The 27994-nt window shown below is 45.3% G+C and overlaps 1 protein-coding gene across 1 annotated transcript in view; it reads right to left on the bottom strand.

Moving 5' to 3' along the window:
- Positions 1-380: 380 nt before the first annotated feature.
- The window catches only part of mxra5b (matrix-remodelling associated 5b), a 29443-nt gene continuing 1829 nt past the window's right edge, over positions 381-27994 (bottom strand). Inside the window, exons 2-10 of the mRNA XM_036959589.1 lie at positions 23788-23993; positions 23545-23674; positions 23067-23305; positions 22769-22920; positions 10444-10885; positions 7104-10329; positions 6329-6986; positions 5131-6166; positions 381-3434 (exon numbers count right to left, since the gene is read on the bottom strand). Of these exons, the coding sequence (XP_036815484.1) occupies positions 1277-3434; positions 5131-6166; positions 6329-6986; positions 7104-10329; positions 10444-10885; positions 22769-22920; positions 23067-23305; positions 23545-23674; positions 23788-23972 (8226 nt within the window). The 5' untranslated portion in view covers positions 23973-23993 and the 3' untranslated portion in view covers positions 381-1276. The remainder of the gene's footprint in view (positions 3435-5130; positions 6167-6328; positions 6987-7103; positions 10330-10443; positions 10886-22768; positions 22921-23066; positions 23306-23544; positions 23675-23787; positions 23994-27994) is intronic.

A 27994-nucleotide genomic window follows, 5' to 3' on the forward strand; every position in this document is an offset into this window, starting at 1 on the left:
GAGAGTAATGGAGTTGATACCTGTCTAATAAGAGAGTAATTTAATTAATACATGTCTAATAAGAGCGTAATGGAGTTGATACATGTCTAATAAGAGAGTAATGGAGTTTATAAATGTCTAATAAGCGAGCAATGAAGTTGATACCCATCTAATAAGAGAGTAATGGAGGTAGCAACTGTTTTGAAAAATGGACTCCCCGGGAAGTGTTAGTGTGATGATGTTATAAGCACGACTTATCTGTCATTTCCTGGGTTTTCTGCTGAGAGTCATGGGATACAAAGCCTGATGTTCCTAAAACAAACCCAGTTTCTGTCCCCCCCCCCAGGACACACACAAACACACACACACAAACACACATCCACACAACCACGTTTTGATGAGCAGACTGAATTCCTTTTCTCTTTTATTTATCAAACAAAGCAGTTGAAAATAAAGCATAACTTAAAAAGGCTATTGAGAGATTAGATATACAGTACATCTCTCTCTTTATGACAAGAGGCACAACATAACCACTTTACATCACAGTCTTTACAGACAAATAATTTAAATGAAATGAAAACATGAATGATATCAGCTTTCACATGGATATTACACATACTTAATGTAACACTGGAGCCACACAAAAATCTATGCTACTCTATATGAAACATATGTAATTACTACAAATACCATCTTCAAAGACTTGGTAACTGTTGTGTTTATTTGACATGATCTGGGACGTATGTATAGCCTATGACTGGAAGAGTGGTCGAGGTTGCAGGGTTGGAGAGCTGCAGACACAGAGAGCTGCAGACACAGAGAGCTGCAGACACAGAGAGCTGCAGACCCCTGAGGCTCCACAAAACTATCACTGGAGCAGTTCTGTGACTACTATCAAACATTTGCTCTGCTCAACAGTACATAACTATACAACAAGATAAATAGGGCAGGTTGACGTAAACATGCAGGTTGTGATACAGAGCTGAATGTGTTGTATTGCATGACTGGGGCTGTCTGTCTGGGGGCAGGGTAGCTGTAGATTGTCTCTGTGTTTTGAGAGCTGATGCTCTTAAAGCCTGGTATAGTTTGTGTTGACACTTTATTTATTGATGATGGATGTTGGTGCTTCTCAGCTGCTGATTTCATGTACATCTTTAACACACTCTGGCTGTAAGATGCATGTGTTTATTTTTATCTCTATTTACAATCTTTAATCAACACCTCAGTATTTAGTTGAACAGTATCTTCTACACTCAACTTTGCAGTTTCTTTGGGCAAAAATGATGTGTGTGTTCTGTTAGATCACATGTAGATAAGAGGCCTTGGTGTCAGTTCCGATGACGTTCCGTGCAGAACAACGGTAGAACCCTGTGTCTCTGCTGGTCGGGTTCTGGATCACCAGGGAACCCTGAGGACTCAGGTACCGGTTGCCATAGAGACGGGCCTGACCTGTGACCCTGAGCTGGGATTGGTCCGGCATCTCCCAGGTGATGGTCGCTCTGGGGGTTGCTATGACGTAGCAGGTTAGCTGAACGGCAACACCAGGACGGGTGTAGGTGAGGGGAGGGGGTCCGTTGGTGATGCGAGGGGGGTAGGCGATGACAATCACTGGAACTGTCAGGATAGATGATGTATCCTGATTGATGGATCGGCAGGAGTAGGTCCCCCTGTCAAACACAGATACCTGCTGCACCGTCAGAGTCCCGTCATCCAGGACTGAGTACCGACCCGTCCCTGCCGCCTGGCCCCGAGACACGACCACCCCGCTTGGCAACTGCCAGGTCAGAGACTCTGTCTGGCTGGAACCCTGACTGGGGCTGTCTGTCTGGGGGCAGGGTAGCTGTAGATTGTCTCCGTTGATGATGCTGACCAGAGAGCCTGATATGCTGGTGACCACAGGCTTCCTTTCCAGGACAACACTCCTCCCTGCCTCTGGCACTGGGCCTCTTGGGTGAGGTGTGTCCCCTTGGACTGGGACTCCTGGCAGAGGGTTCTCTGTGCTGACTGGGCCTCCTAAGTGAGGTTTCTCATTGGTGACTGGGCTTGTAGGGCGAGGTGTCTCCTGGCGAGATTTCTCTATGGTCACTGGGCCTCTGTGGCGAGGTGTCTCCTCTCTGTCTGGGCCTCCTGAGCGAAGTTTCTCTCTGCTGATTGGGACTACTGGATGAGGTTGTTCTGGGCCTACTGGGCGAGGTTGCTCTTTGCTAACTGGGCCTACTGGGAAAGGTTTCTCGGTGGTCACTGGGCCTCTGGAGTGAGGTGTGTCCTTTGTGTCTGAGACCTCCAGGTGTACCATTATCCGAGCCTCACCCCTCTCGCCACGATTGACACACACCAGCATGCCGGAGTCGCTTGCCCTCACCCCCCTCAGCTCCAGGGTTCCATTCCGGTGCACGGTGAGTCTGCTGCCATAGTAGGGCACCGGGAGAACCCCGTTACCGGGCAGCAACCAGGCCAGGCGGGGGAGAGGGAAGCCCTGGGATGGACATGGCAGAAGAACTGTCTGGCCTCTAACTGCTGAGACCCTTTGGTCCCCTACTTTACAGTCTCCATTATTACTGACACAATTACCTGCACTGACCCTATGATCCCTCCCTGCAGACTGACTGATGGAGATCACAGCACTCAGTCCACTACCACTAACAACAGCTATCTGTCTGTCTGCCCCATTGATCCCACCCCCAGCCCCATTGAGAGTGAAGCTGGGTTGTGTCACCATCACCTCCACCCCCATCACCTTGCTCCTCTTCCCAGCAGCATTGCTGGCTCGGCAGGTGTAGTTTCCTCCGTCAGCCCCTCTAGCCCCCTGGATCACCAAGGACCCATCTTGCTGCACCACAACCGGCCCTGATGTTTCCACTGGGAGGACACGATTCATTGGAGAGAGCCATGTGATCGTAGGGACAGGCTCTCCTTTAGCCCCACAGTTCAGAGCCACTGTGCCCCCTTGTTGCACCTTGATGACCTCATATTTGGTACTGGGGAAGGAGGGAGGTGAGGCGAGGACTTTGACCATCACACTCATAGTGTCCCTCCCCCCATGGTTCTCAGCGTGGCAAACATACTCCCCCTCCTCCCCCATCCCCACCGAGGGGAGGAACAGTGTTCCATTGTCAAAAACCACCAGTCGCCGGCTGCGCCTCCCTCTCTCTTCCACCTGCAACAGGACACTTTTCACTGAGGTTCCATCCGGGAGGCTCCATCTTACCGCGGGGTCGGGCTGGCCGGTCGCCAGACAGTCTACCTTTAGAGCTGCTCCGTACGATACCACCTTCTGATTTGATGGCTGCTTTGGCTCAATCTTAGCAGGCTTTGTTGCCACGGTGACCTGGAGGAGGCGGAAGTCATCAGCCATCTTATTTCGCGCGACACATAAATAGTCCCCCCCGTCTTTCTCCGTCACGGACTGGATATACAGCGTTCCATTACTGTGCACCTTTATCCTCTTGTCAAAACTGGAAATACAACACAGAGAGGATAAGGTTAGCTAAGCACAAGACACAGAAACTGAGTGGACAAAACATTAGAAACAATTGCTCTTTCCATGACAGTAGCTAGGTTTCCTTCCGTCACAGCAACAGATTTTCATGCAATTATTCTAGAATCTGCATTAAGAAAATGTCCACATTTTCCCACCAGTGGCATGTTTCCACCAAATGGACTTGTTGTGGATAAAAATCAGTGGGTGATGACATAGTTCACACAAAATGTACTTTTTCGCTTAAGATTTCATGTACCAAATCAAAATCTAAAGTTCAATGTGTTTCCATCGTATTTTCAACTCTTTGTCACAAAAACTGTTGCCTTAAATAGCAAATGTGTCAACTCTGGTCTCATCACATACGCTCCAGCCAACAGTTCGCAGATACAGTGTCGATATTGTGTGTTGGTTGGTTCGTCTACATGATGAGATTATTATGGATAAGAGCAAGAATATTTTTATTTGTCAAATGGCAGTCAAGGATCGATCATCTTGTCACCAGAATAAGAACCTCAATATTTCTTGGAAAGGAGCGTCAAGATCACCGTGCACTTTCACCACCCTGTGAAGTTCATAAGTTATTTCATCTGTAGCCTAATAAACTGCATGCTTTCCAGAGTCGTAGTGGGAGGACCTCACACCATATCATTGCATGACTCCAAATTGACCTCAATGTGATGGTTATTCTACCACCATTTCCTGCACAATTAATTTTACAGACACAAAAAGACCCCACCATGTCCAACGAACAAATGATCTGTCTGCATTTATACAATTACACCTAAACTTCCTTTCCATCACAGCTGTCGTGATTTTGTTTTTATATGACTTTACTTGCATAAAAACTGTGGATGGAAACTTGGTTATAGACTGACCAGGTGAATCCAGGTGAAAACTATGATCCCTTATTGACGTCACTTGTTAAATCCACTTCAGTTAGTGTAGATGAAGGGGAGGAGACAGGTTAAAGAAGGATTTTTAAGCCTTGAGACAATTGAGACATGCATTGTGTATGTTTGCCATTCAGAGTGTGAATAGGCAAGAACAGATTGAAGTGCCTTTGAACAGGGTATGGTAGTAGGTGCCATGCGCACCGGTTTGAGTGTGTCGAGTACCGCAACGCTGCTGTTTTTTCACGCTCAACAGTTTCCCAAATGGTCCACCACCCAAAGGACATCCAGCCAACTTGACACAACTGTGGGAAGCATTGGAATTAGGGCTGTTCTGGGGGCAAAAGGGTGTGCAACTCAATATTAGGAAGGTGTTCCTAATGTTTTGTACAAACTAGACCAGGAATGGGCGACTTTGATGGGGGTGGGGGCCACAAAAAACTGAACTCCTCATGAGGGACCGCAGTGACTCGCGAGTCTGACATGCAGTCAGAGATGGCCCTAGCCTTTTGACAGTGGAGAGAAGTTTTGGGGTTAATTTCCTGCAATTCCACCAATTTTGCCCTGGGGCATGTGTGGGAGAAAATATTGCAGTTTTAAAGCAAGTTTGCTGCAATTCTACACATTTTGCCATGAGGTGGAGAGAAGATTTAGCAATTTTATAACTCATTTCATGCAATTATACACATTTTTCCATGAGGCGTAGTGAAAATGTTTCTGTTTTACAGCTAATTTGGACTCGATTAAAAAGATTGGTAATCAATAAGGACAAACACGCACCTGTAACGGGCATCCACTAGTTTCTTGCCAGGTACCCTCCAGACCACTCTAGGCTCTGGGTTGCCGGTTGCTGAACAGTAAAGGAGCAGAGATTCACCATATATGACTATAGAACTGGATGGAGAGGTGGAGAGGATCCTAGCCTTACTGAGGGGGGAGGAGGGTGGGAGGGGAGGGTTAAGGACGGGGGAGGAGGGGGGAAGATCAAATTTACTGTTGATGGAAGAGAAGGTCATTTTATCCATGGAGACAACTTCTCCTCCTCCTCCATCTCCAGTCACCTCCACCCTCACCGTCCTCTTATCCCCGCCCACCGCATTAGTCGCCAGGCACTCGTAGCTCCCAGAGTCCTTAGTGGCTAGCTTGCGTATCAACAAGGTGGCATTGGGGAGGACAAACAGGTTCCCGTTGAGGAATTGAGAGGGGAGCAGAAAGGTGCCGTCAGGTGTCCTCCAGCGGATGGAGGGAGGGGGAGCTCCCCGGGCAGAGCATTGGGCGTAGAGAGGCAAACCAGCGGGCCGGGTTACCTTCTCCTCTCTGGGCTCCTGGATGGCTGGAGGAAGAGAGGACACATGGAGTCGGACTGACAGACTGCCAGCCCCTGCTAGGTTGGAGGCTACACAGCGATACAGTCCTCTGTCTGCTGGGCCGGCCACCAAGATACGCAGAGTACCATTAGGGAATATAGACACCCGGGGGTGAGTTCCAAGGGCAGGGTTGGGGTTAGGGTCAGGGGTTAGGACGGAGAGGTCAGGTAGCACCCAGGACAGCAGAGGAACCGGCAACCCCTGAGCCCGACACTCTAACCTCACTTCACCCCCCTGGTGCACCGTTGCATCTCTGTGGTTGGGTAGCTGAATCCGGGGTGGGTGGGACCAGACCTCCAGGGTCACCATGGCACGGTCCAGGCCCACAGAGTTCTGTGCGCTGCAGATATATGTCCCCTGGTCCTGGACCTGCACGCTCCGGATGAGAAAGGTTCCGTTGGGTAGGACCTGGGAACGCTCTGCCTTGTAGTCCAGTGACATCACAGCTCCTGGGACAGACAGAAATACATATTGAGTGGCATATTGTGTGTAAGAGTGGCATTAGTGAATGTATTGAGTAAAGTGTGGGTATGACAAAGTAACTTTTGTGTATATGTGAGTGACAGTAGAATGTATTGTGTGTATAATTGAGAGTAGTGTGTGTAGCGTACCTGTGGAGACCTTGGTCCAGGTGATTGTTGGAGGAGGCTGTCCAATGGCCTCGCAGGGCAGGAGGGCATCAATCTCAGCTGGGACAGACATGGGGCGCATGTGAGGGGGAGCGATACGGGGCCGGACACGCAAGACGGTGGTCTGAGGGGGACGTTGGGCAGTCACACTATGGGCTGGAGACGCGGGAGGGGAATGAGGAAGGGTGGACTCAGGGTTGAGTCCAGCCTGACTGTCTGTGGTGGGTGGGGAGGTCTTTGGGGAGCTGGAGGGAGCTCTGGTGGTGGGGACTACAGAGGAAGGGATCTCTAAAATGTCTGGGAGAAGAAGTTTGGGCTTGATAGGGTGTGGTAGAGAGGGTGTGTGTTTTATAGGGGGTGGCGTTTGAAGTGGAGTTCTCACTGGGTCAGGCCTAGTGATAACATAAGGGTGCCGGCTGCTGGAGTGTTGTGAGTAGCTGGGGTAAGATGGGGGGCGGTAGCGACTACCATGTGAGTCTGGGATGGAGTTTACTCCTGGGTTCCTCCAGACTATTGTACTAGTAAGAGTGGTAGTAGTAGTGGGAATAGTAGTAGTAGTTGTAGGAATAGTGGTAGTAGTTGTAGGAATAGTGGTAGTAGTTGTAGGTATAGTAGTAGTAGTTGTAGGAATAGTAGCAGTAGTTGTAGGAATAGTAGCAGTAGTTGTAGGAATAGTGGTAGTAGTTGTAGGAATAGTGGTAGTAGTTGTAGGTGTAGTGGTAGTAGTTGGAGGTATGGTGGTAGTAGTTGAAGGTATAGTGGTAGTAGTTGTAGGTATAGTGGTAGTAGTTGTAGGAATAGTAGCAGTAGTTGTAGGAATAGTAGCAGTAGTTGTAGGAATAGTTATAGTGGTAGTTCTTCTAATAAAGGTGATGACTGTAGAGGAGGTGATGGCTGAAGCAGTGATAGCTGCTGTATTAGCTGTAGTTGGGGGCAGTAGTTGTTTTGTAGATGAAAAAGAGCTGTCTATTTCTGACTCTGGCTGTCTCTCCTCTGGTTCATCAGGTGCTAGATAGACTGGTTCTATCTTATTGGGTTCTTCTTCAGTAATTGGGTAAAGTGGTTCTATCTCACTGGGTTCTTCATCAGTTGCTGGTGGTTCTATCTCACTGGGTTCTTCTTCATCAGTTGCTGGTGCTTCTATCTCACTGGGTTCTTCATCAGTTGCTGGTGGTTCTATCTCACTGGGTTCTTGATCAGTTGCTGATGGTTCTATCTCACTGGGTTCTTCTTCATCAGTTGCTGGTGGTTCTATCTCAGTGGGTTCTTTTTCAGTTGCTGGTGGTCCTATCTCACTGAGTTCTTCCTTGGTTTCTGGGTAGAGTGGTTCTATCTCACTGGATTCTATCTCACTGGGTTCTTTCTCAGTACCAGTAGGTGTTGTTCCACCTGGTGTGGTTCCAGACCGAGTGGTAGTTGCTTTGATATCCTCTGGGTTGTGTTGGTTGAAGACAGATGGATCCTGTTCTTTTAGAGTGGCCCCGACCTGACCCTCTGTTATAGCATAACTCTGTTTTTCTGTGTGACTGTGAGTGACTGTGGGTGTATGTTTGCCTATGAGTGTGCTAGTGTGTGTGCGTGTGTGTGTGATAGTCGCTTGGGACCTGTCAGGGAGCCGAGCAGCAGTGTTTGTTAAGTGAGTCACCCTGTCTGTGTATGTCTGGGGCGAAGGGGGCGAGGCAGAAAGGAAGGCAGGGGGGGAGACAGATGTGCTTGATGGAGCAGTGATCCTAGTTAAGGATGGAGTAGTAGTAGTAGTAGTAATAGTAGTAGTAGTGCTTATAGTAATGGTTGTAGCAGGTGCTGTCAGTTTCCTGGGCTTTGTAAGCGCTGCTCTGGTGGTAGTGGGACTTAAGTTATTCTGGAGAGGGGAGGTTGGACCTGGAGCGCTTTGGCGGGGCATGGGTCGTCCTCTGAGTCTGTTGATGCGTCTCCTCTGGCCAGGCCTATTGCTGGCATTCCAGGGGCTTCTGGGTCGCGACGGAACAGAGTTGGAGAACATTACCTTTCCAGAGTTTGTTGTTCGAGTCCTCTCCCCCTCACCTGTAGTCCGTACAGGGATAACACTCTGTCTCCTTTCCTCTGCGCTAGTGCAATTGACATTGGAGGTTGGCTTTGTGCTTTTAAGAGAACCCCCTGTCTCTGTTTCTGTCCCTGTCTCTGTGTCTGTGTTTGACTTAGGTTTCTGGGGGAAGTTATTGCTCGGATCTGAAGTGTTTGGTGTCTCTGGGGCCACTCTATCCTTTGTTAGCAGATCTGGGATTAGTGATGTATGGGTGAGGTTTAACCACTCTTCCTGTAGACTGAGGACATCTATGGAAGAACTCTTTGAGGTATCAGCCTCTGAGTCCAATACAAGACGTTGATCAGAGTTTCTTCCCACGCTTACCTCTGGTGTGCCGTTTGGTAATGTCGTGTCTGTATGTATTCTGGTTGTCTGTGTTTTACTTGTCTGTATTCTCTCTGTCTGTATTCTGTCTGACTGTGTACTTTCTGGCTGTATGCTGCCTGGATTTGTTCTGGTTGTGTGATTGCTTTCTGTATGTCTGCTATTTGTCTGTATTCTGGTTGACTGTGCTCTAGTTGGGATAGAGGTGGTTGTCTGTGCTTCAGTTGGGGCTGAGGTGGTTGTCTGTGCTTCAGTTGGGGTTGAGGTGGTTGTCTGTGCTTCAGTTGGGGCTGAGGTGGTTGTCTGTGCTTCAGTTCGGGTTGAGGTGGTTGTCTGTGCTTCAGTTGGGGCTGAGGTGGTAGTATGTGCTCTTGTTGGGGGTGGTACATACAGGGAGTCTGTGATTTTAGGGGCAGTCCTTTCACGTATCTTAGTCAGCAGGTCGGCCCATTTCTGAGGGTCTATTTTGTGCTTGGCCAGGTTAAAGCTCCGCCGACCCTCCAACCTGTTCCTCCTCTGCTCCACAGGGAAGCCTCTCCTCAAGGGCTTCTTGCCCTTTTGGGGTGGTCTGCTTCCCTCCACCCTCACCATGTGGGATCTGATGGGGGGACGCCATGTCCTGTTGTAACCTGCCCTGGTGGGCAGTATGTTCTCCCCCTCATCATCTCCTGACCCCCCCCCTTCAATCTCCTCACCCCCTAGAGGGGCTCGTACCCTTTTGGACACCCCCGCCACAGAAGGTGGCCTCATGGGATATCTCATACGTGATGAGGTGTCAGAAGGACGCGGGGTGAGCGTCAGTCTGGTGGAGAGAGAGTCAGCACCGTACTGGTTCACCGCTAGACACCGGTACAGGCCTGCATCTCCCAGCGCAGGGATGGGGAGAGACAGGGTACCGTTGGCCAAGACAGTAACCCCTGCCTCGTCCTTTCTCCTCCCCTCGTTCCTACTCCCTACCACTCTCCCGCCAGGAAGAACCCAGTTCACCTCAACCCTCGGTGTACCAGAGGCCTCACACGGCAGACTGACAGGGTCTCCAACCAATCCAGTCACAGCCGGGCCTAGCTCCTCCCCTGGGAGAGGATTGGATGATTCTACCACCGCCAGACGGAGGGGGAGGACATCAACATCTCCCCCCGCCCGGGCCACGCAATAGTACAGTCCAGCATCAGAGTGATACACTCTCTGCAGGACCAGCCCCTGGCCAGACACCCGGACCCTACCATCTGAGCTGCGGTAGGGAGAGGAGACTGTTGAACCATCTGGGAAAACCCATTGGAGCCTGTGGTCTCCAGAACTTAGGTCTCCAATAGAGCTGAGGACAGGGCAGGGCAGGTGGATCTGTCTCTCTGCAGCTGCAGTAAAAGCTGTGTGGGTGTGGTTGGTCTGGATGAGGACCCAGGAGTGTGGGGATGGGGGGTCTGGGGGAGCAGACACCAGGGTGGACAGGGTCAGTTTAACCCTGTGGGCGCTGGACTGAGCTCTGTTGAGCTCTAGACTGACATGGGGCTGCAGTAACCAGGCAGGCTGTGCTTGAATACTGGCCCTGACCCCTGTATGGTAGTAGCCCTCCTTCTCTGCTGTCTGTCTGTACCTGAAGGACAAGAAAGGACAGATTTGATCTATGTGTTGGGGTTACAACAAAATTGTACAGGTAAAGAGGAAAATAACACAGGAATGTGTCTTGTGTGTTTCTGCATTTTCATACCTGTAGGCAAGTCTTGGGGCTTTACTCAACATTATTTCTCTTTGAAGCCTGACAGGCGTCTCACTGTAGTAGGCCAGCAGCCTCCACAGCCTCTCATAGCCATGCCCATCCACCCCACAGTCCAGGGAGAGGGAGATGGGGATGGAGGAGGAGGAAAGGTGTGGTGGGGTAATGTCAGGAGTCTGTGAGGAGTGTGTGATGTTACACTTCAGATCAACAGCATTCCCCTGTTGGTCAGACATCCCCAGGGAGGCGTTGCCTAAAGCCTCTCTAAAGGTTTCTATTGGTTGAACTTCGCCATCCTCCTGAGATGAGGTTCTGGGATTGGTGGAGATGACAGGCGAGGTGCAGGATAGGTCTTTCTGCTGCAAAAGGCCACGACCCTTCATGTGTTTGGGTGAGGCACAGACCAGGCAATGCGGCCCCGGACATTTCAACACCCCTGAGAGAGAAGAGAAGAATCAGTATTTCCTCACCCAAATAAGCATCCCAATTCCATTGAATCTGATTGAGACTCAGTAGGTAGCAGTGGAGGCTCCTCAGAGGAAGAAGAGGCGGACCATAAATATTAAAATTGTAAAACATTTAAAAAGTTATCAGTTTTAGATAAAACTATACTCAATATATTTACGTCACCAAATAATTTATTAACACGCTGTTTTGCAATGAAGGTCTACAGTAGCCTCAACAGCACTCTCTAGGGTAACACCATGGTGTAGTCGGAGGACAGCTAGCTTCCATCCTCCTCTGGGTACATTGACTTCAATACAAAACCTAGGAGGCTCATGGTTCTCACCCCTTTCCATAGACCAACACTGTAATTATGACAACTTCCAGAGGACATCCTCCAACCTATCAGAACTCTTGCAGCATGAACTGACATGTTGTCCATCCAATCAAAGGATCAGAGAATTAGTCTAGTACTGAAAGCATAAGCTACAGCTAGCTAGCCTTGCAGTGCATAAAAAGTGGTGAGTAGTTGACTCAAAGAGAGACAAAGACATTAGTTGACAAAGACAAATGAATTTATTCCAAAATTAAGGAGACGCAAGAGAGAGGGAGATTTTGTTTTTTTTATTACATTGTTTCACTTAGCTAGAAAATGCAGCTAGCTAGTTTAGCCTACTCCAACACCCTACTCAAACAAAGGGATGCTATATTAGCTAGCTGGCTAAACTTTTGGTTTTACTAAATTATTGCACTGGGGCCCGCCGGTGTAAGTGCTAAACTACTTACTGACTGTAAACTGTAACGTTACTGCATGATTGTAGCGTGTTTACTAATGCGTTAGGTCTATTAGCTATGTTGACTATGGCGTTTCTTTAGGCAATATGTGGACAACGATGTAGGCTGTCTGTAGCGGTTATGATGTGATTTGGCTTGGAAAGGTTTTTTCACCTGGTCATATATAGCTGATGTGTTGTGCATTGAAGTCCACAAGCAAAGGGAAAGGGTGAGAGGAGGAGGGTGCATAGATGCGAGAAGGAATACAACGAGGCTGCTATGAAAGTCAACTGTGTTTACACGTGATCAGGGGTGTGTTCCTTGTTTTATTTAATTTTATTTAACCAGGTAGGCCAGTTGAGAACAAGTTCTCATTTACAACTGCGACCTGGCCAAGATAAAGCAAAGCAGTGCGACACAAACAAGAACACAGAGTTACACATGGGACAAACAGACATACAGTCAATGACACAATAAAAAAAGGACATTCCACCGATTCTGTTGAAAAACGTTTCTTAAACTGAAGCAAACGGAACGAAATGGGGATAAACATACCTGAATTTGTCCAATAGAAACTCTCGTTTGCAACTGTTGGACTAATGATTTCAACCTAGATCAGCTAGATGCAGGCAAGAGTGTGCAAGGCGGTATTGAATATGTCACTGTCTGTCCATGTGTCACTGTGTGCTATGTTGTAAACGTTCATTCATAGGCTAAGTTGTACCAACCTCATGATGGGTTAAGGGAACATCTGAGTATCATGTAGTAGCCTAAACCTATCGCTGTTACATTGAACTGGGTGAATGGAATATGAATGATAGTCATTCAATATGCTGTATTAGAAATAAGGCCATGCTCATGAATAAAAAAAAAAGTCCTTTCTCATCTTAAACAGCACCAACCGTCACTAGTAGGTAGGAATGTGCTTCTTCACCTACTCCTGCTCCCTCCCTCTGGGCTCCACATCCCCGGTCAACCCACATTGCGCACACCTGCTTTCCATCTGTACGCACACCTGGACTTCATCACCATCCTGATTACTTTCCCTTCATATAGTCTTCAGTAGCCTCTGTAATCAGGCAGTATTGGTTACATTCAGTACGCTTCTCCTGTTTTGTTTATCTTCATGATTATTAAACTCACCTTCTGCACCTGCTTCCTGCATATACGTTACACATATGTGGATACATGGGCTCTGATATGGTACATTTGACATACACTGGTTGGTGTCCTTTAAACTCATTTTAAAACCACTCCACAAATTTCTTGTTAACAAACTATAGTTTTGGCAAGTCGGTTAGGACATCTACTTTGTGCATGACACAAGTCATTTCTCCAACAATTGTTTACAGATAGATTATTTCACTTAAAATTCACTGTATCACAATTTCAGTGGGTCAGAAGTTTACATACACTAAGTTGACTGTGCCTTTAAACAGCTTGTCTTTAGGCTTTAGAAGCTTCTGATAGGCTAATTGACATAATTTGAGCCAATTGAAAGTGTACCTGTGGATGTATTTCAAGGACTACCTTCAAACTCAGGGCCTCTTTGCTTGACATCATGGGAAAATCAAAATAAATCAGCCAAGACCTCATAAAAAAATTGTAGACCTCCACAAGTCTGGTTCATCCTTGGGAGACATTTCCAAACACCTGAAGGTACCACGTTCATCTGTACAAACAATAGTACCCAAGTGTAAACACCATGGGACCACGCAGCCGCCATACCGCTCAGGAAGGAGACACGTTCTGTCTCCTAGAGATGAAGGTACTTTGGTGCGAAAAGTGCAAATCAATCCCAGCAACAACAGCAAAGGACACTGTGAACATGCTGGACGAAACAGGTACACAAGTATCTATATCCACAGTAAAACGAGTCCTACAAAGTCAATGTATTGGAGTGGCCATCACAAAGCCCTAACCTCAATCCTAGGGGTAAAACTGAAAACGCGTGTGCTGGCAAGGAGGCCTACAAACCTGACTCAGTTACACCAGCTCTGTCAGGAGGAATGGGCCAAAATTCACCCAACTAATTGTGGGAAGCTTGTGGAAGGCTACCCAAAACGTTTAACCCAAGTTAAACAATTTAAAGACAATGCTAACAAATACTAATTGAGTGTATGTAAACGTTTGACCCACTGGGAATGTGATGAAAGAAATAAAAGCTGAAATAAATCATTCTCTCTACTATTATTCTGACATTTCACATTCTTAAAATGAAGTGGTGATCCTAACTGACCTAAAACAGGGAATTTTTACTAGTATTAAATGTCAGGAATTGTGAAAAACTGAGTTTAAATGTATTTGGCTAAGGTAAATGTAAACTTCCAACTTCAACTGTATATACAGCATTGGTTGAATAGGGTGGCATTGACTAAAATACAGTGTACATATGAAATTAGTAAAACAGTAAACATTATCAAAGTGACCAAAGATTCCACGTCTATGTACATTGGGCAGCAGCTGTTGTTCTCAGGGCATGGGCTGGGTGGGTGTGTGTCCTTTATTTCTCTGTTCCAGCTCTGACTCTCTCTCTCTATCTGAGATGTCTCTGTTGTAGATACAGTGCATTCAGAAAGTATTCAGACCCCTTCTCTTTTTCCACATTTTGTTACGTTACAGCCTTATTCTAAAATGGATGAAATTATATTTTTCCTCATCAATCCACAGACAATACCCCATCATGACAAAGTGAAAACAGGTTTTTAGAAAACAAAAATACCTTTTTTACATATGTAACGTTCGTTGTCCTCGTCTGAGGAGGAGTAGGAGAGATCGGACCAATATGCAGCGTGGTACATGTCCATGTCAATTTATTCAACAGGCTACCTAAGTATGATTCTCAATCAGAGACAACGAACGACACCTACCTCTGATTGAGAACCATACCAGGCCAAACACATAAACACAACCTAGAAAAACAAACATTGACTACCCACCCCAACTCACGCCCTGACCCTACTAACACAAAGACAAAATAAAGGAACTAAGGTCAGAACGTGACAGTACACCCCCCCCCCCCCCCCAAAAGGTGCGGACTCTAGCCGCAAAACCTGAACCTATAGGGGAGGGTCTGGGTGGGCGTCTGTCCGCAGTGACGGCTCTAGCGCGGGACGTGGACCCCACTCCATCATAGTCTTGGCGCCCCTGGCGCGGCAACCCCCAAACGGACGGGTGATTCCGGCAGCACCGGACAGGCGGAAGACTCCGGCAGTCCGGACTGACGGGCGGCTCCGGACTGACGGGCGGCTCCGGCAGCTCCGGACAGACGGGCGGCTCCGGCAGCTCCGGACAGATGGGCGGCTCCGGCAGCGCTGGACAGGAGGGGGACCCCGGCAGCGCTGGACAGGAGGGAGACTCCGGCAGCACTGGACATGCAGGAGCACCGGGAGGAAGGAGACGGAGAGACAGCCTGGTGCGTGGGGCTGCCACCGGAGGCCTGGTGCGTGGAGGAGGCACCGGATAGACCGGACCGTGGAGGCGCACTGGAGGTCTCGAGCACCGAGCCTGCACAACCTTTCCTGGCTGGATACTCACCGTAGCCCGGCCAGTGCGGCGGGGTGGAACAGACCGCACTGGGCTGTGCTGGCGAACCGGGGACACCGTGCGTAGGGCTGGTGCCATGTACCCCGGGCCGAGGAGACGCACTGGAGACCAGATGCGCTAAGCCGGCTTCATAGCACCTGGTTAGATGCCCACTCTAGCCCGGCTGATACGAGGCGCCGTGATGTAACGCACTGGGCTATGCCTGTGCACTGGGGACACCGTGCATCTCACGGCATAACACGGTGCCTGCCTGGTCCACCTCTCTCCACGGTAAGCACAGGGAGTTGGCTCAGGTCTCCTACCTGACTTAGCCACACTCCCCGTGTCGCCCCCCAATAATTTTTTGGGGCTGTCTCTCGTCCCTTTTGCGCTGCCATGCTAGCTCCTCAAAATGCCACCTCTCGGCTTTGGCTGCCTCCAGCTCTTCCCGGGGGTGGGCGATACACCCCAGCCTGTGTCCAGGGTCCCTCTCCGTCCAAAATCTCCTCCCATGTCCAGGAGTCCAGAACTCACTGCTGCCCGATACCACGCTGCCTGGTCCTTGGTTGGTGGGTGAATCTGTAACAGCGTGGTACGTGTCCATGTTAATTTATTCAACAGAACACTAAACAAAATAACCCCGGAGAATGAAACAAAACAGTTCTGAAAGGTGACATACACTAAACAGAAAACATTCACCCACAAAACACAGGTGGGAAAAGGCTACCTAAGTATGATTCTCAATCAGGGACAACGAACAACACCTGCCTCTGATTGAGAACCATACCAGGCCAAACACATAAACACAACCTAGAAAAACGAACACTGCCCACCCCAACTCACACCCTGACCCTACTAAAGGTAAAATAAAAATAACACAAAGACAAAATAAAGGAACTAAGGTCAGAACGTGACAACATAAGTATCAGACTCTTTGCTATGAGACTCAAAATTGAGCTCAGGTACATCCTGTTTCCATTGATCGTCCTTGACATGTTTCTACAACTTGGAGTCCACCTGTGGTAAATTAAATTGATTGGACATGATTTGGAAAAGCACACACCTGTCTATATAAGGTCCCACAGTTGACAGTGCATGTCAGAGGAAAAACCAAGGAATTGTCCGTAGAGCTCAGAGACAGGATTGTGTTGAGGGACAGATCTTGGGTAGGGTAACAAAAAATGTCTGCAGCATTGACGGTCAGCAAGAACACAGTGGCCTCCGTCATTCTTAAATGGAAGAAGTTTGGAACCATAAAGACTCTTCCTAGAGCAGGCCGCCCGGCCAAACTGAGCAATCGGGGGAGAAGGGCCTTGGTCGGGGAGGTGACCAAGAACCTGATGGTCATTCTGACAGAGCTCCGGAGTTCCTCTGTGGAGATGGGAGGACCTTTCAGAAGACAACCATCTCTGCAGCACTCCACCAATCAGGCCTTTATGGTAGATTGGCCAGACTCTGCCACTCTTCAGTAAACCGCACATGACAGCCTGCTTGGAGTTTGCCAAAAGCCACCTAAAGGACAAGATTCTCTGGTCTGATGGAACCAAGATTGAACTCTTTGGGCTGAATGCCAATCGTCACGTCTGGAGGAAACCTGGCACCATCCCTACGGTGAAGAATAGTGGTGGCAGCATCATGCTGTTGGGATGTTTTTCAACAGCAGGGAATGGGAGATGAGTCAGGATCGAGGGAAAGATGAACAGAGCAAGTACAGAGAGATTCTTGATGAAAACCTGCTCCAGAGCGCTCAGGACCTCATATTGGGGTGAAGGTTCACCTTCCAACAGGACAATGACCCTAAACACACAGCCAAGACAACGCAGGAGTGGCTTCGGGACAAGTCTCTGAATGTCCTTGAGTGGCCCAGCTAGAGATCGGACTTGAACCCAATCGAACATCTCTGGAGAGACCTGAAAATAGCTGTGTATCGAAGCTCCCCATCCAACCTGACAGAACTTGAGAGGATCTGCAGAGAAGAATGAGAGAAACTCCCCAAATACAGGTGTGCCAAGCTTGTAGCGTCATACCCAAGAAGAATTCAGGCTGTAATTGGTGCCACAGGTTCTTCAACAATGTACAGAGTAAAGGGTCTGAATACTTATGTAAATGTGATATTTCAGTTTATTTATTTGAACCTGTTTTTGCTTTTTCCTTATGGGGTATTGTGTGTAGATTGATGAGAAGAAAAAAACACGTTTTAATCAATTTTGGAATAAGGCTGTAACGTAACAAAATGTGTTAAAAGTCAAGGGGTCTGAATACTTTCCGAATGCACCGTATATGAGGTTACCACCAAAAATGCTGCTGGAATTCATATTAGTGTCTGACTGTCTGGCCTGCATTCTGTAACGGCATGATGTCAACAGCACAGAGCAGAGCAGTGGCATAAAAAAGTATGGGCTCATTTCCCTCAGGGGTTTCTGGGCATCGTCTGAATCAGTAGTTTGCGATAGTTCATATTGGGTATGGTCCAAATATGGGGTCAGGGCTGGGAGTCTGTGTGCGTGTGTGTGAGTGTGTGTGCGTGCGTGTGTGTGTGTGTGTGTAAATGATGTATATGTCTGTGTTGTATGTAGGCCCCCTGAGCTGAGACCCTGACTTTTGATCTGAAATCACCATCACCCACTAACTATTTTGTCATTTTTGCAGATTAAAAGTGTTAGAGCTAGTAATGTATCAATATTTATCTTAAAAATGTGCTATGACATAGCAAATGAATATATAGCACCACTTTGGATTTCACCCCCAACTCATCGTTTGGAAGTTTTGACTGACTTGGAGTGAGCCTCTCTTCTTCTCCTGCTTCGACCATGCAATGCGGGTATCAAGTGTAGCAAAAGTGATTGCTGTCCTCTTTATGAAATCATCAACTTTACCATGTATATCTAATAATGACCATATATACTGATTGTTTTAAAAAAACTACCAAAACTTGATGATGGTGAACCTGAACAATCAAAATCAAATTGAATGTAAACCCCAATCAGCATATAGCCTGATGAGAGTTGTGTTTCTCCGGCGGTATCTTAGGCTACTTTAAACCTGGACCATTTTCAATAGCACATGTAATAAAAACAACCAAGCAAATTACATTGGCTGTTACTCAACTAATAAAGCCTAATATTGCAAAAGCCATTTTGCATAAATTTGAATGTTGAAGGTGACGTGCAATTGTGCCAGATCATGGCCTACCTTTCATTGGTCAGCGCACATAGCTGCGCACAGCACGCAGTTTGACTAGGCTACTGATATTGCCTGGGGTTTTTCGGCATGGAAAATTACTTGTAGATCAATGACTGTCCACATAATTACATGGTTAGTTTGACACTGAAGGAGAGGACACAGTTGGGTCATTCCATGTTATTTTATCAAGCCATGACACCCACCATGTGAAATCGTTTATGTAGTTAGAAACAGATAAGATCTGAATTCCTGAAACATAATTTTTTTTTATTAAAAAAAGAAAGAAATTAAGCTAATTGATTGTACCCAAATTGGCCATTTTAATTGGTAGGATTCATATAATCTTCAATCAATATAGTAACTAACATCATATTTCTACCATATTTCTTCCTAACAATGAGTAAGACATGAGGAATCCCACCCCAATAACCAGCATACAGTGTCAGTTCTCTATGTCTGACAAGTAGTATGGCGCTGTTGCTTGGAGTATTGCTTCTTTTCCCCTGTTCAGAGAAATTAGCCAAATCGCTTGCATTCTATACCATAAATTAGCGTGAAAGTACCAAAGTGTTGCCCACTAGATGCCGCTGTTCCTGCTACTGCCACCCTGCCATTTAATCAATGTTGATGGTCTCTTATGTTAATTGAATCTACCACAACATTTTCTTTCCAACTTTGGGTAGGAAACCAACAGCTCATGATGAAAATAAATTGTGTGGTCATCCTCGCAATTCAAACCAGTCCTCCATGAAAGCAATTAAGCTTGTCCTTCTCTTAGACTTAACTTATGTCCAGGAAATGGCCCCTCTGTGTATGGTTTATTTCCTTAAAAAAGGTCTGGATTAGTTAGACCATTCCTGGTGATTGGCGAACAAGCAAACCATTAGGGTACAGCAGTTCTAACTGTATAGTGTTTTGTAACGGTATCAGGTTGGGTTTAATGGAACATTTCACTAATCACGCTACATATAGAGATGTTTTCTTTTCATTTTATTAAAAAACCTATGACTGCCATGCAATGGTTTATAATTGTATTCTTTTATTAGGGTTGTCACAACATTTTAATCACTAGCCCAATTCTCCATCAAAGTTTTGAGCTTGTAGGAAAAGTCTTCACATGAGAATTGCACCATATGGATAGCCCTCTCAGAGAGCTGCCATTGTTTGGACTATTCGAGGAGAGTTGGGTTGAAGCATTAGGTTGCTAAGAGAAGGACAAACTGAATTACTTTCATGGAGGACTGGCTTGACCACACCATTTATTTTCGTAATGAGCAAAAGCTATTGGTTTTCTACCCAAAGTTACAAAGAAAAGTAGGTGTTCCATTTAATAAATCAGCTAAATGGATAAAAGGGTGTGGTGGCAGTAGCAGGAACAGCGGCATCTAGTGGGCAAAACTAGGTACTTTCACATTCATTTATGGTAAAGAATACAAGCGACTTCAATGGCTACTTTCTTTGAACAGGGGAAAAAAACCTCACCAGATTCACAGGGAATACAAGGTTGAAGAAGCAATACTCCAAGCAGCAGCTCCATACTACTTGTCAGACATAGAGAACTGATACTGTATACAGGTTGTTAGGATGGGATTAGGTTCTATATTTATTGAAGAGAATATGAATCAGAGGAGGCTGGTGGGAGGAGTTATAGGATGATGGGCTCATAGTAATGACTGGAATGGAATAAATTAAATGGAGTCAAACATGTGGTTTCCATACGTTTGATACCGTTCCATTAATTCCATTCCAGCCCTTACAATGAGCCCATCCTCCTATAGCTTATCTTACCAGCCTCCTCTGAAATGAATCATTCAATTAAAATTGCCAATGTGGGTGCAATCAATTACCTTAATTTCTCAGAAATCAAATTATATTTAAACAAACTAATTCTTCAGGAATGCTCTTCTCTTTCTAACCGAAATGCTTTCAGAACGATCTGAGCAGGTGAGAGTTGAAATCCTCTTTCTTGTGCTGGAGTTGGAATGAAGTAATTTGAGCAACATTTGTTACATTGGGATCGGTTTGAGGCATAGCCGTGGGAAGTAGGGGGGCTGAGGTTGCTGCAGCACCCACTAAAAATAATAATTTAAAAAATATACAGTTGAAGTCGGAAGTTTACATACACTTAGGTTGGAGTCATTAAAACTTGTTTTTCAACCACTCCACAAATTTCTTGTTAACAAACTATAGTTTTGGCAAGTCGGTTAGGACATCTACTTTGTGCATGACACAAGTCATTTTTCCAACAATTGTTTACAGACAGATTATTTCACTTATAATTCAGTGCATCACAATTTCAGTGGGTCAGAAGTTTACATACACTAAGTTGACTGTGCCTTTAAACAAATAGGAAAATTACAGAAAATTATGTCATGGCTTTAGAAGCTTCTGATAGGCTAATTGACATATTTTGAGTGAATTGGAGCTGTCGCTGTGGCCTACCTTCAAACTTCAACTTCCAACTTCAACTGTGTATATATATATATACACTGCTCAAAAAAATAAAGGGAACACTAAAATAACACATCCTAGATCTGAATGAATGAAATATTCTTATTAAATACTTTTTTATTTACATAGTTGAATGTGCTGACAACAAAATCACACAAAAATTATCAATTTATCAACCCATGGAGGTCTGGATTTGGAGTCACACTCAAAATTAAAGTGGAAAACCACACTACAGGCTGATCCAACTTTGATGTAATGTCCTTTAAACAAGTCAAAATTAGGCTCAGTAGTGTGGTGTGGCCTCCACGTGCCTGTATTACCTCCCTACAACGCCTGGGCATGCTCCTGATGAGGTGGCGGATGGTCTCCTGAGGGATCTCCTCCCAGACCTGGACTAAAGCATCCGCCAACTCCTGGACAGTCTGTGGTGCAACGTGGCGTTGGTGGATGGAGCGAGACATGATGTCCCAGATGTGCTCAATTGGATTCAGGTCAAGGGAACGGGCGGGCCAGTCCATAGCATCAATGCCTTCCTCTTGCAGGAACTGCTGACACACTCCAGTCACATGAGGTCTAGCATTGTCTTGCATTAGGAGGAACCCAGGGCCAACCGCACCAGCATATGGTCTCACAAGGGGTCTGAGGATCTCATCTCGGTACCTAATGGCAGTCAGGCTACCTCTGGCGAGCACATGGAGGGCTGTGCGGCTCCCCAAAGAAATGCCACCCCACACCATGACTGACCCACCGCCAAACCGGTCATGCTGGAGGATGTTGCAGGCAGCAGAACGTTCTCCACGGGGTCTCCAGACTGTCACATGTGCTCAGTGTGAACCTGCTTTCCTCTGTGAAGAGCACAGGGCGCGAGTGGCGAATTTGCCAATCTTGGTGTTCTCTGGCAAATGCCAAACGTCCTGCACGGTGTTGGGCTGTAAGCACAACCCCCACCTGTGGACGTCGGGCCCTCATACCACCCTCATGGAGTCTGTTTCTGACCGTTTGAGCAGACACATAAACATTTGTGGCCTGCTGGAGGTCATTTTGCAGGGCTCTGGTAGTGCTCCTCCTGCTCCTCCTTGCATAAAGGCGGAGGTAGCAGTCCTGCTGCTGGGTTGTTGCCCTCCTACGGCCTCCTCCATGTCTCCTGATGTACTGGCCTGTCTCCTGGTAGCGCCTCCATGCTCTGGACACTACGCTGACAGACACAGCAAACCTTCTTGCCACAGCTCGCATTGATGTGCCATCCTGGATGAGCTGCACTACCTGAGCCACTTGTGTGGGTTGTAGACTCCGTCTCATGCTACCACTAGAGTGAAAGCACCGCCAGCATTCAAAAGTGACCAAAATATCAGCCAGGAAGCGTAGGAACTGAGAAGTGGTCTGTGGTTATCACCTGCAGAACCACTCCTTTATTGGGGGTGTCTTGCTAATTGCCTATAATTTCCACCTGTTGCTGTTGTCTATTCCATTTGCACAACAGCATGTGAAATGTATTGTCAATCAGTGTTGCTTCCTAAGTGGACAGTTTGATTTCACAGAAGTGTGATTGACTTGGAGTTACATTGAGTTATTTAAGTGTTCCCTTTATTTTTTTGAGCAGTGTATATATATATATATATATATATATATATGTATAGTGTATATATATATATATATATATATATATATATATATATATATATATATATATATATATATATATATACACACAGTATATATATATATATATTTTAAAAACACTTAAATACTTGCTGGCTTTCACTAGTCCTATGTTAGCGGACCGATATAGCCATCTGTAGCGCATCAATATAGAAGTCTGTAGCACCCCCAACCTCAAGCATCTTCCCACGGGCTGATATGACCGGGGACCGATGTATATTTGTGAATGTTTCATCCCTAAGACTCTGTATAGGATTAGGGGTTAGTGTAGTGTCATAGGCACCTGGGTGAGAGATGCTCCAGGCCTGTATCCAAGCCATGCTGCAATCGCAGGTCCAAGGGTTGGCCTGCAGAGCCAGGGACTCCAGAAGAGGGGCAGTTCTCAGTGTGTCCCTAGGCAGGATAGTTAGACTGTTGTTGGACACATCCAGATGCCTTGGGAGAGGAGGGGGATAGTCCAGTCACAAATTACACCCTATTCCCTAAGCAGTGCACTACTCTAGTGCACTACTGTTAGGTGTGACCTAAGACTAAGAGTGAATAGATTAATAAATGCACAATTCAGGCACATGAAAACCCACCTGAGGGTGGAGTAGCAGAATGTCTGCAGTAGGGACAGAGTGCAGAAGGCCTGCGGGTGCAGCTGGTGGAGCCGGTTCCCCTGCAGTCGGATCAGTCTGAGGTTGGGGAGGTGGAGCAGGGCCTGGGGGTGCAGGAACTGCAGCTGGTTGTGATCCAGGTGGAGGCGCAGCAGTGAGGACAGGCCTGAGAAGCTCTCTGCTGAGATCTCCCTCAGCTTGTTATAACTTAGCTTCAGGACCTGGGGGAAAGAAATGGATGGATGGAGCAATGAATGAATGAATGAATGATAATTGAAAATACATGGTATAAACCCCTCCAGTTATAAACAACAATACATATGCATCAATGTGAGTCAAATGAACACAAAAATAAAATAGCAGACTGTGCCTAAGCTCAATAGAACTATGGACATTTGCATCCAATCATTAGCTCATTTGACCCCTCTCCTCTCCATGTCAACTCTATAAGCCTCAGTACCTGAAGTGAGGACAGATCTTGGAACGCTCGGTCGGGAATCTCACGGATGTCATTCCCATGAAGCATCAGCTGCTCCAGCCTCCTCAGACCAGCTAATGAGCTGTCTGGGATCCTGCTGATACTGTTGAACCTTTCAAATACCAGAGAGAAACAGCATCAGGGGTGTATATATATATATATATATATATATATATATATATATATATATATATATATATATTTATTTATTTGCACAAGCCTTACCCTAGGTTGATGTGTAGTGTATGTTGCGGTAGAAGCTGTGGTATGGTGAGCAGGGACCTGAAGGTGCAGTGTAGTTCAGTGGGCTGGTAGCAGGAGCAGGGCCGAGGGCAGGCACCACCAGGAGACACCAGGGTCACTAACACCACCACCACAGCCAGAGACACACCACACACACTGTGAGCCATCTTCAATAGGAGGGACCCTCACTGCCAATATAGAAATATTTACAGTACCAGTCAAAAGTTTGGACACCTACTCATTCAACATTTTTTCTTTATTTTGACTATCTTCTACATTGTAGAATAAAAGTGAAAACATCAAAACTATGAAATAACACTCATCAAGCAATGACAAGTGTGCAAAGCTGTCATCAATGCAAATGGTGGCTATTGTCCAGTGTACTAGAGGGCTTGATGCCACTGACAAACACAGCACTGACACACATTCTCAATGCTTGTGCTGACATTCCCATGGAAATAAGCCTACAGTCTCAGTCTGTTTATTCTATCGTCCTGACCAGCATTGAAAACGACCACGCTATTTTTGACATTGTTCTGGCATTTCAAGGTATGTGAAAAAATGTCAACAGTTGTTCACGAAGGAGAAGAATGAGCTATCTAAAGTACCGAGGTAAAGACAGTTTCAGGTTGGATATTCAATGGATATTCGCCTGTAGCTTTCCTTACATCCACCAACAGCAGTTAGGGACCGTTAACATAGTGACAAATCTAATTTATTCAAATTTCAATAGCTATTTATCCATTACTCCTAAAACTTTCAAAACTGGTTCTAGCTAACCCGATGGCATAGACACACATTGCACACATTAGTTTTTTTGTCGATTTACATCTTGCACTACTTTAAATTATTTCTTTACATTTTTGAATTTCAATAGTTCATTGGTCATGTGACCTACTGGACTCAAACAAGGTTCAGAATGTCCACTGACTACCCTTCTATATTGCACACCCTTTAGTTTGTCCATTCATCTCACATGCTTTTATGTGAATTTTTCTAAATTTAAAATTTCAATAGCTCCTTGGTCATGTGACCTAGTGACTTCAATCAAGGTTCAGAATGTCCACTCAGTGGGCCTACACATTGCACACCCTTTAGTTTGTCCATTTTTGTTTTATCTCACATGGTTTTACATGCATTTTTCCAAATGTAGAATTTCAATAGCTCCTTGGTCATGTGACCTACTGACTTCAAACAAGGTTCTGAATGTCCACTGACTACCCTTCTATATTGCACACCATTTAGTTAGTACATTTTCAACTCACAAGATTTTACATTCATTTTTCAAAATGTAAAATGTCAATAGCTCCTTGGTCATGTGGCCTACTGACTTCAAACAAGGTCCACTCTGATGTTTGTCTACTTTCATATCATGCTATTAGACTTAAATCTGTAAGTTTTGCAGGCCTTCATTTCACATGGTTGTTAAAAAAAAATGTTGAAGTTAACAAATGTTCCAGCCTCGCAATAATTATCTTTCACACGGACACTGAAAAGATCCGCAAATGGCTGTATGTGGTATGGATCAAAGACAGGAGAGGTGTTCAAACAGAGGTGCGTAAAGGAAGGTCCACAGGTAGGCCTCATGAAAAACAATGTTTCCTATGCTCTTTGAATCATAGTAATAGGCAGTGATTTGTCAGTCAGAGTGATCTTGATAAGGTGAAAGAATCCTTTTCATAGCATCACTTTCATACACTGTACATTAAGACAAATCCTTCTACGTTGAGTATTAGAACACAGTTTACATAACCTGATAATGACTTGATATTTGAGTGCATTAAAAACAAGCCTCCTGCAGACAACTTACAAAATGCAAGAGGGTATTTGAGGTTTCATTTTTCAAATTAAAATAGTTATTTGATGCATGGCCTACTATTTCTAACTGGAAAAATAAATTATTTATTTAAAATTGATTTAGGTACATTTTTGGTATATGTGTACAAATACCAAGGTGTCTGGTTAGACTGTAAACTTTCCTTCCAGGCTCACATTAAGCATCTCCAATCCAAAATGAAATCTAGAATCGGCTTCCTATTTCGCAACAAAGCATCCTTCACTCATGCTGCCAAACATACCCTTGTAAAACTGACTATCCTACCGATCCTTGACTTCGGCGATGTCATTTACAAAATAGCCTCCAACACTCTACTCAACAAATTGGATGCAGTCTACCACATTGCCATTCGTTTCGTCACCAAAGCCCCATATACTACCCACCACTGCGACCTGTATGCTCATGTTGGCTGGTCCTCGCTTCATATTCATCGCCAAACCCACTGGCTCCAGGTCATCTATAGGTCCTTGCTAGGTATAGCCCCGCCTTATCTCAGCTCACTGGTCACCATAGCAGCACCCACCCATAGCACGCGCTCCATCAGGTATATTTCACTGGTCATCCCCAAAGCCAATTCCTCCTTTGGCCGCCTTTCCTTCCAATTCTCTGCTGCCAATGACTGAAACGAATTGCAAAAATCACTGAAGCTGGAGACTCATATCTCCCTCACTATCTTTAAGCATCAGCTATCAGAGCAGCTTACAGATCATTGCATCTGTACATAGCCCATCTGTAAATAGCCCATCCAACTACCTCATCATTGTTATTTATTTTATTTATATATATATTTATTTTTTTGCTCCTTTGCACCACAGTATCTCTACTTGCACATTCTTCTTCTGCACATCTATCACTCCAGTGTTTATTTGCAAAATTATAATTATTTCGCCACTACGGTCTATTTATTGCCTTACCTCCCTAATCTTACTTAATTTGCACACACTTGTATATAGACTTTTCTATTGTGTTATTGACTGTACATTTGTTTATCCCATGTGTAACTCTGTGTTGTTGTTTGTGTCACACTGCTTTGCTTTATCTTGGCCAGTTGTAAATGAGAACTTGTTCTCAACTGGCCTACCTGATTAAATAAAGGTGAAATAAAAAATAAAAAAATATTTTTTCAATACTGTATGTGGGAATGTCTTATGTCCATCCTACATGTAGTTTTGGTACATGGAATATTCCTCAACTGCATATATCATAAATTGCTATTGCAAATAGAAGTATTATGTTCAACAACTGACATTTTCAGATATTATTTTGACAAACACACTTTGGTTCTTACAATTAATTCTCTATTGTCATAGATTTGGTGGGCACTGTCATCTGTGATCTTTGTGATATGACTTTCTTTAAGCGCGTACTGATGAAACTGTCACTTAATATTTTTTTCTTAAAGTCTACAAACGCTCTACATTTATTCGCTCTGTGATAGGGTTGGATCCTATATGCTACTTTCATTATTGTCATGTAAATTGTTCAGTCCCTATAATTTAGGCTGTGTGTAGAATGGGGCATAAAGGAAATGACCTCTACTACTAAATTACTAATAGATTATAGTGATAAGGAAAACGGCATTCATTTGCCTATAACTAATCAGAATTCCATTATGTTTACATAAAAAAAAGAGAATACTTCAAAATGAGAAGATCCTGCCATGGAAAAGACGACTGGGTGGACATAAAGTGGAAAGGAGGGGAAATAACTCACACCATGCAGCAGGACACCTTCAGCTGCGGGGTCTTTGTAATGCAGGTTTGATAGTTATATTTTCAATAATGAATGGTTAGCTGTTGTGTGACAATTAGGTCAAAAACTCTATTTTACTTTTTGGTGTAGATGGCCAAGGAAGTTGCACAGAACTTCTCCAACATCCCCTCCCAAATTGATATGGAACCTTCAAAAACACATGGAGCAACTGCAAAAAGAAATGGCTGAGGATATACTAAAAATGTCTGGTATGTAATCACATTTAATTCAAAGTAAATGTATATTCTTTTTTTTTATGTAGTCGTGTGAGACAGCCATATGTTCAGTTCATGCTTATGATTTCAGAGTTCAACAAAGCCAACAACTGCTTCATGTGTGCCACTGATAAAGAACCTGGATGTGGCACAAAGACAGCCTGGGTTAGTAACTTTATTTAACATGTTTATAATCTTTTGACAACAGTGACAATAAGACAATTTATGATGTAACACAATGGATGACTAATTCGTCATTCGTCATACTGCATTGATATTTGATATTATTCATAACGCGTTATGCTTCATTTTGTTTTAGATTGAATGTTTTGCATGCCAACGGTGGTTCCAAACTGGAAGTGCAGTCTTTGATGTTGAAAATGTA

This window comes from Oncorhynchus mykiss, chromosome 22, assembly GCF_013265735.2.
Source record: "Oncorhynchus mykiss isolate Arlee chromosome 22, USDA_OmykA_1.1, whole genome shotgun sequence".
Lineage (NCBI taxonomy): Eukaryota > Metazoa > Chordata > Actinopteri > Salmoniformes > Salmonidae > Oncorhynchus > Oncorhynchus mykiss.